The sequence below is a fragment of the Vicia villosa genome, linkage group LG3 (assembly GCF_029867415.1).
Source record: "Vicia villosa cultivar HV-30 ecotype Madison, WI linkage group LG3, Vvil1.0, whole genome shotgun sequence".
NCBI classification, from domain to species: domain Eukaryota; kingdom Viridiplantae; phylum Streptophyta; class Magnoliopsida; order Fabales; family Fabaceae; genus Vicia; species Vicia villosa.
In genome coordinates, this window is record NC_081182.1 from 22,196,813 (window position 1) to 22,206,521 (window position 9,709).

At 33.8% G+C, this 9,709-nt stretch overlaps 1 protein-coding gene across 1 annotated transcript; it reads right to left on the reverse strand.

The window, feature by feature from the left end:
• Window positions 1-4,812: 4,812 nt before the first annotated feature.
• LOC131660633 (EIN3-binding F-box protein 1-like) lies at window positions 4,813-8,412 on the reverse strand. Its single transcript, XM_058929911.1, has 2 exons — window positions 8,244-8,412; window positions 4,813-7,538 (listed from the first exon to the last, which is right to left on the reverse strand). Exons 1-2 carry the CDS (start codon window positions 8,266-8,268, stop codon window positions 5,647-5,649), a joined length of 1,917 nt encoding a protein of 638 aa, XP_058785894.1. The 5' UTR covers window positions 8,269-8,412; the 3' UTR covers window positions 4,813-5,646.
• Between the last annotated feature and the right edge of the window lie 1,297 nt (window positions 8,413-9,709).

The window sequence follows — 9,709 nt, forward strand, 5'->3', positions numbered from 1 at the left end:
ACTATTATCTCTGACAGGGTTCTAATCCTATTGTCTGAAAGACTTGGTGCTTTTGATCCTATATCTCATGCAATAAAATGGGATTCTATGAGAACTTATGTTGACTCTACATTGCTCAATCCCAAGGATTTATGTACTGAGCATGTAGCTATTCCAGTCATAAGCATGAGAAGATAAAGTAAAGGATAGATTTTATGGTAGCCACTCAACAATCCTTGGCTTCTAAGCAAAATTTGATGGGTGATCAGCTGAAGAATGTGATTGCAAGACAAGATGATATGGGTTATGACTTGAAAGCTATCCTGGAGCTTCCAAAGCAACACCCTAGGCTTTAGGATTTTAGTAAACCCTTTTATTTTGTCTTGTCAATTGTTTTTGAACATGCTTTTATTGCAAAATCTTGATTTTTTGGGTTAATGGAATTTTTTTCTGGAGTGTCTTTTCATGCTTCTGTTTTTATATTTTTGTTGATGACAAAAGGGAGAGAAGAAAGATAAGTATTTAAGCATCTGAATCTGACTGTTTGATATTGTTTGTGATTAAAATTTGGAGATTTGGTTATTGTGCTTTAATGAAAAATTTGATTAACCTAGCTAGGACTTATGGGGAGCTTACAAACCTCATCCTTAGGACTTTTTAACTTAGGAGGGCTTACAAACCTCACCTCTAGGAGTTTAGAATCAAGGGACCTAACAAACCTCATACCCTGAATTCAGAATGTTAATTAAATCAACAACCATTATTCTTAAATACTTGTGTTTGTCATCATAAAAAAGGGGTAGATTGTTGGAACAAAATTGGTTTATACCAATTCCTTAGGTTTTAATTATAACAAAGTATTTAAAGAACAATTGGGTAGATTAATGTGTGTTCAATTGTGAAGGTACAAAGATCAATATACTGATTGAAAGTCAGTTTTGAAACCGCACTGAATATGGGACTATGAAGAATCAACTTCTTATCTAGTCACCTTCTATTGATCAGAACCTGAAGTCTCCAGACTCTGATCAAGCCAGCTTCTGAAGATCGAGCCAACCTCTAATGAGTCAGAGTTTGAAGGATCAGAAGCTAAGACTCAGACTTTGAAGGACCAAAACCTGAACCCAGTTAAAGCTCAAAAACCTAGGATTTTCTGGCAGGTCTCTATCAGACTCTAACGTCAATTTATCCTGTTATGTCACGCGAATACTTAACAGAAAGTTGTAGAAGCCTGAAATTTTACAACTGATAATTCCTTTTTATAGGAAAGGAGTTTCAAATGAGCTTGCAACGACATTAAGCATTTCAAGAAGCTTTGTAATAGATCTATTGATGCTTCTCTTCAAAGACTCTCTTGTGCTTGAAAGCTCTCTTCAACGACTCTTTCATGGAACTCTATAAAAGGAGATGAAGATTTGGAGAAAGATACAACACTACGCCTTGACAAGAAAAAGAGAAGTTACTCTGTCAAAATAAAGAGCACAAGCTAACTTAGAACTTCTTACCAATCGTACATTCTTAAAAGTTCTTAAGTCTTAGAGTTTTCTGTGATGTAATTATGTTTACACCTTTGATTGTATATCAAGTGTAATTATCACTCTATCACTATATGTTAGATAAATTGTTATAATTCTCTTGCTCATATGCTTGAGAAATTGGAAGTCTCTTGCTTGCGTGCTTGAGCAATTGGAAGTATCTTACCTGCGTGTTTGAGCAATTGTAAGTCTCTTGCCTGTATACTTGGGAAATCAGAAGTCTCTTGCTTGTGTGCTTGAGCATTGCGAGTCTCTAACTTGTGTGCTTAAGCATTAAAGTCCCTTACTTGTGTGTTTGGGCATTGGAAGTATTTTGCTTGTGTGCTTGAGCAACTTATAATCAGATTTAGTTACACTGAAGATCTCTTGGAAGTGTAACGGGACTGAACTACTCCTAATTTGTAGGAGGAACTGGGATAGTTATTTGTGTGTTGTCCTGCTCTCTTATTTATTTCTAATCAGTACTATCTACAGTTATCTCTATCAAACTAAGACTCGGATTTTGTCCTTGTGACCAAAATCTGATAAGAGATTTTAGTAGAAAAGAAGCAAAAGTCAACACAATTCAACTCCCCTTCTTGTGTTTTTTCCTACCTTTAATTTCGTCCTTCCCTTCTCCAAAAGAAATTAATAGCTCGATTACACCATATGGAAAGGTAGAGAAATCATTTTGAACGCTAATAGACTCTATCCTTTATAGGCTTCAAATCTTGATCGTGTAATCCTAATATTCTAAAGATTTTGATGTACATTAAATCACATGAGCTCTCGTCATCAATGAAGATTCTTGATACTAAATGATTTTCTATGGAGGCGATTACTACCAACAGAAGTGTCTCATTAGAAGTTCCATCTACTTTCTCGTTGTCTCGAAATTATAAGATATGCTAGTCATCTTCATGCCTTCCATTTTCCACCGACGAGTTAAAGGAGTTTTGAGATGGAGTCTCTTTCTCAATAGATGAGCGAGTTGCCATCTATTGAATAAACAAAAAGGAAAAGGAAAGATATTGAGGTTGGGAAATGTGATGTGTTTTCGGCAAATGGATCGATCCTCATCTTCTTCTTCAAGTAAGCTCAGTGTTGTCGTTAGTGATTTTTGAATCATATAGATCTGATTGTGGACTTCGTAGGAATCAGATGTTGATTGCCACAAATGATGCTAATATTTTGTTATGAAACCAGAAACATGTAAAGAAGTCTTTGTGTAGTGGAGCAAGTTTTCGATACGGCTGGGAAGTGGTAAACCTGCAAGGTTAACACTCCAACACTCAAATCAATTACTGAGTGAAAAGTAATGTGAAAGTAAATTAGGGTTAGAACATACATCAAGTCTTGTGTAGGATTACTTACATATGAAGAACAGTTAGACATTTCCTTTCTTTTCAACGTGGTATGCGGGAAACTATTAGATGATACCTAACTACGAATAACAATCAATAATGTGGAGTAAGTACAAGTCTTGAGATAGTGGGTAGGGGTAGAAATAGGCTAGGTTAGGCTTTAGAAGGCCTATGGCCTATCATAGACTCAATTTTTTGGCCTGGTCTGGCCTTGTTAAAAGTCTAATCTGGCCTGGAAAGCCTATTTAAATGGTTGTATCTCATTAAAATTTTCAATTAATTCATATTACTTAAGAAGCCTTATAGGTCGGCCTATATATGCATATATAAGACGACATATTTAGCCTTTGTTCTAATGTATATGCATACATATGCTAGCCTATTTAGCCTTTTTTCTAGTATGTATGCATACATGAGCCAACCTATTTAGCATATCTCTAATATATATGAAAATATAATAAGACTTCATAGGCTTTTTTAATAGCCTAAGTATGACCTATTTAATAAAATAGACTTTTAAAAAAGCCTAAGTCTGACCTTTTAATTAAATATATCTGACCTGATCTTAAGTAGGCTAAGCTATAGGCCCCTGTAGGCCGACCTGACCTATTCCCACCTCTAATAGTGGGCGCATTTTACTTCCAATTCTTTATGATTTTCGATTAAAGATTAGACCTATACATTATTGTGCTTCTAAAAGATAAAGAGAAAAAGAAATATGCAGTGACAATATAAAATATTTTTACACTGTCAACCAATCACAACCATATATTAAATTAAAACACGATTTTAATTTTAAAAAACTAATATGACATGACAAGTGTAAGGATTTTGATTGATTGTATGTTTAAAATTAGTTTACATAGTCATTGGACTACTTTTAAACTCAAAGATAAATATTTATTCATGCATTGAAACTTAGTAAAATTAATGTAAATATTTTAATTTATTTTTTAAAAGTAATTTTTATTATTTATAAAAAACATATAAAAACTCTCTTAAATTTTTGACAATTTTATTAAACAAAATTCATAAAAATAAATGATTTGAAACCCATCTTCCCCACGACAAATTTTTTAACAGGATTTGTTCCCTAAACATAGGCTCTCTGTCACACAATCTGAACATGATCCTATCCCTAGGCCCCACCTGATCATGATCATACAATTACAACCAATTAAAAAATTCAATAAAATAAAAATAAAACCAGTAGAGTATATTTTGTCTGATAACATATCTCGGCGATGATCCTTCCGAACTTTAAAAAAAGAATAAGGCATAAATCTCTTGATTGAGCCGTAGGTTAAAAAGCTTTGATCATAACACAACAAACATCAAAGAACCTTTTGATTCATTGGACTTGGATATCCTTCTCAACCACTCAAGATTTTCCACTAAAACCTCATCAATCCAGTTGTTGAACAAATTAAAAGTGCTTGCATAATTGAATTCAACACCATATTTTGTCTTTCATCAAACTCTTTATAGAAAAAAGATATAAATAATGAATTTATTTCTAAAAGTGCATTTATTTAAATATTTCTAAATAAACAATGGTTGGCCCAGTTGGGTACTATTGATGTGGAAACTTCGTGGACAAGGGCAATATTTCACTCCAAAACTTGAAAAAAGAGGGGAAAAAACGTGTGGTGACTTCATAAATAATGCACCAATAATTGCTTTACGTTATGATAAGGCACATGTGAAGTACATGTGCCATCTTAGAGTCTATGAACCTAACCATTTTACTTTAAAAGTTTTGTTCTTTTCTTAATTCTACATCTAAAAAATAAGTTAGCTTAAAATCTGATAAAATCAAAGTTAGGCCAAGTCAACTATTATTATATTGAGTCAAGAAAATAATGTAGCAGTATAAAATAAACAGTAGTAGAGAAAGACCATTTCCACATTTTAGATATTAAAATATATTAGTAGTGATATCATCAGTGACATAATTTTGAGAAAGAGACAATAAAAGTACAAATCATTTATTTATTAATATTCATACAGTACAAAGGGCAAGTATCAGAATTATTACATAATATAAAATAGAAGTTACAGTGACAAGTTCAGAATATATGAAGCCAAGAGATAAAAAATCCAGAGCTTTGGTAGAAAAAGACAATCCTTCTCCAAAGAAAAAGGATTGTCATGACAGAACTATATAGTTACTGTCATGGCCAAAACCCTAGAAAAAACAAATGGCCTCGTATAACTCTTAACTGCCAATAGTAACCAAAATAACAATATCACATAAGCTGGACTTCAACATCTTCAACCTCTTCAACATGCCCTTTGACTAAACTGCGACGCCAAACATCGAGTATAGAATGGAGTTCAAATACGCGAAAAATAAGGTAAACACCAACCACTCTGGACAAACTTTGGTACAGACTGCTGTGATGAAATTGGAAATGACGAAGAAACATGGTGGCAAAACCGATACCAAGCGGAGCTTAAGACATCAGGTGCCAACACAAGAAAGAAACCTAAAACCAGAACTCGGTAGCTATGTTCTCAGAGATAAACAGCCATTCTAAAAGCGACGTCCTAGCAATAGGATGCCAAAAACTTTAAACAGATTTCCTTCTAATTTTAAGGAAACCTGTAAAAACAAAGATTGAATAACTGCTTGCTCTGGAAAAAGAGAACCGAGTACTGCTGTGACCAAGACCCACCGATAATAAATGGACCCAAAAACACTACCATCATGCGACACTGATTATAAAATCTGGACCGCATGCCATCCAGATTAGAAGTATAGATAGATAGATATTAAGGCTACCTCCTCAGAAGAGGATGTCACATACCCAGAGACTTTCAATAAGCTTGTCAACCGTGCAGCTGCTGATCGCCTTGCAATTTTTTATATTTAATCCCTCGAGAGAATCGCCCAGTTTTTTCAAAGCGGGCATGCTCTTGTTTGTAACCAAGGGACAGCCTGCCAAAGAAAGTACATCCAGATTGGGCAGGACTACACGGGCAAGGGCAGCAATTCCTGCATCGGTGATAGCACACCTGGAAACATCAAGATCTGTGAGTGCTGGACAGCTGCCTGCAATTTCTGTCAAGCTAGAATCACCGACTCTTCGGCAACCGTTGAGGTTTAACACTTTGAGAGTCTTTCTGTGCAACTTGACCATGGACGAAACTCCTGCATCTGTCAGATTAATGCAACGGCTTAGATTAACATTAACCAAACTGGACTTAGACCTCTCAAGCAGATAAAGAAACCCTGTGTCTGTTATTCCCTCAAGTGCAATCAACTCAAGACGCTGAAGCTGAGGACATAGCTTTCCAAGGATGGCAAGAGTAGAGTTACCAACCCCTGGGCAGTTACGGATTGATAGTGACGAAATTGATTCACAGTGAGCTATTGCGGTCAATTCCAGTTTCAGATCTTTGATCCCATAGCAGCTCACAAGAGTAAGAGCCTTCAATTTTGAACCACAGTTGTAAAGGAGACCGAAAAGCCCAAATTGGCTAACCCTGTGGCACTCTTCCAAATGTAGGCTCACAATTGATGGGGCAGCCTTGGAGAATGATACCAGCCCATTGTCGGACAGAAAAGCACACTTATAAAGCTGAAAGTTTTTCACATTTGGACAACCCTTTCCGATTGCGCCAAGCCCAATATCTGTTACTCCAGAGCACGACCCAATTGTGAGTGAGGTTAGTTTCTGCAGTGCATGGCCATTCCCCATCACCCAGAATCCCTTCTCAGTGACATATGAGAGGGAATTCAGGGTAAGATCGGTAATAGCAAATCCATATTGTCCAATAACTGCTAGAGAGTAATCAGAAACAGCTAGCGACTCAAGTGTCATCTTTGTTAGACCAAAGGATGCTGAAGATACCACGCCAACAATTCCCATATCACCAACTCTTGGACAGTTCTTAATTGATATAGACCTTAGATTGGGACAAAACTTCCCAATAGCTGGTAGACCTTCATTACCGATATTAGGACACGACTCGATCGATAACTCGGTCAGCTTTGGGCAGTTCTGTGCAATGGCAATTAAAGCCTTGTCAGAAATATTTTGTAACTTGCAAAGGTCAAGCTTCTCTAACTTGTGACAACCATTAGCAATCTCAATCAAGCCTTCATCGTTAACAGTATCAACATCCCAAAGAGTGAAAATCTTTAGAGAAGGGCAGCCATGAGCAACTGCCTTGAGACCTGCATTAGTCAACGCAGAATCTGAATTGCATCCATTGATCGAAAGCTTTCCCAATCCTCCTCGAGATGCTGTGCCAACAGCAACAGCAGCTAGTCTAACATCTGATGCTTTCTTCCCTTCCAATCTACGAGAAAGACACCCTTCATCACCAAATCCTTGATCGCCATTTCCACTACCAACATCCTTGCAAATTTCATCCTTGCAGATATTGCTTAGAAGCATAAGCCAGCGCTTTGATACCGAAGCACACAAACTCCTATCTTGGCCAGCAGGCAACCTTCTAAGAATCTCAAAGAGGCATTCATCCGGCAATGTTTCAATAGATGCATCCGGCTTCGGCTCAAACCACTTATCTCCACTGAAATCAAACGGAACACTGACGCGAGATCTCTTCTGACGAGGCTTGTAAGCATATTTTTGACAGCCAAGCGACAAGAAGAGACCAGCTTCCTTGGGATTAAGGTATACTGACCTCCCAGTACAAAAATCATCACCCCCTGAGAAACCAAACACAAACAAGGTCAATATAATAAATAAACTCACGTACCAAAAAAAAAATTTCCTCAAGTAAAAAACTATAGAAATATCTTGTATGAGTAAAAGATTTCAACATAAAACAAAACAAAAAGTGAAAATTGAACCTATATTGTATAAATAGTAAAAGATTTGAACACAACACACACAAAATTGAACAAACAATATGAACTATATATGTTGATGAAATCTAACAAATCATTAAGCACTGACACCTCTGAAAAAAGGCGTGTCCATGTTTGTGTCAGTATCAAAGACACTTACCCCGACACTTGTGATTATGTTTAATTTATTATTTTTTTCAAAATATTATCGGTGTCGCAGTGTCAGTGTCGGAGTCAAATTCGGAGTGTGCTTCATATTCATTAGTAAACCAACAGTGAACAAAATTATTGATCTCATATGCTTACAAAATCATCTCATACATGAACATGATCCAATTTTCACAAAAGAACAATAACTATTACCAACAAAATTATCTCTTACCACTAAAAACAATTCCATACTAAATTTCATCAGATCCATAACAAAATAAAATTCAATTTTCAAAAGAATAGTAAAAATTCACAACAAATCCAAACCAAAAAAAATTAACATAAAAAAAAAAAAACTAAAATTCAGTCATGAAACTAACAGAATCAAATCCACAAATCAGATCAAAGGCTTACCGGTAAAGCCAAAAACCTTAGACATGAGTAAAATCCAGAAAAGAATCCTCCAAAGAGAAAGAAAAAGATTAATATAAGAAAGATTAAGAACTCTTGAGAGCAAAAAAGCATGAGAGAAAACCCTATGGGATAGGGTAAAAAAAAGAGAGAGAAAAGAAAAATGAATGTGAGATGGTTGTGAAAGAGTTGGGTTTTATTGGGCAGCTGATTGTTAGGAAAGTGTTCAAGTGCAATGTATACAAAGTGGGGTTTCTTTTTTGGAGTATTATTCTTCCACCAAATCAATACCACAAACCAGACCCTGGTTTTCTTTTTCAGTTTTTTTTATTTTTATTTTTGGTAAATTACTTTTCCTTTTTCTTTATTTAGTTCAACTATTTGTTTTTTTGAAATTGTAAATACAAAGAACCTTGCAAGAAAATTAACTGCAGTTGTTTTGGAAAAAATACACTATTTATCTTTACCATATCTTGGTAATTAATTTTAATATTTATTGATTTATTTAATTCAATGCTTTACAAAACCGTTTGCTTTTGTTTCTTTATATAAAATAATTAATTTTAGGAATGTTTATATTTTATGTTTATCCAAAAAAAATTAAATATGTGATGTTCATGTTTTTGAAAAACCAACTCATATTTCACTTTTTGAAGTATTCTAGAATGCTTATCTAGAATGCTGAGTCAAATATTCAATAGATTTTTGAGACAGTAAATTAATAGTATTGGTTTACAAAAGAGTTATTCAATATTAATAAGATGAATTTGATGATATTTTAGATATTTAATTTTATTTGAAGTTGGTTTTGTTTTAATTTAATAAGTTTATTGATAATCACATGAAAACCATCTTCTGCTTTTGAGCAAAACAGTGAGCTTGACAAATATATTAATTAGGGTAAAAATGTAATGAAATTTATGTGTAATTTAACATTGTTCACAGTTCAAAAAAATTAAAATTTGTTTTCTAAAGAAAGCAAATTAATTTGAAACATAAATAAACTTTTAAAAAGGATTAAAAAAACTAATAAGTACGATCTTAACATTTGTTTTATAGAATTATTTGTAAAATATATTTTAATTGGATTTGAGTTTTATACTCAAAATGGATTGAACAAGATTTTAATTGATTTATTATGAAAAATAAAGTATTTGACTTAAATGTAAAATATTTTAATTTTGAAAAAAAAAATGACTTGAAAGTTAGATTAGAGACTTGATAATTATTTGAAATTAGAATTGAATGGGTAAAAAATATTGAAAAATAATTTTAAATTAAAAAATTGAAAATAAAATAATCAATTTAAATTAAAATTACAAAAATTGAAAAGAATTTGTTAACACTTGAAGCTTTGCAAGATAGAAAAAGTAGTAGAAAATATGATGAATTGAAATACTTCATTTCATAAAAAAATGTTTAGAAATAAATGGTAGCAATCAGTTTAAATAATCTAATAAGAAATCAAT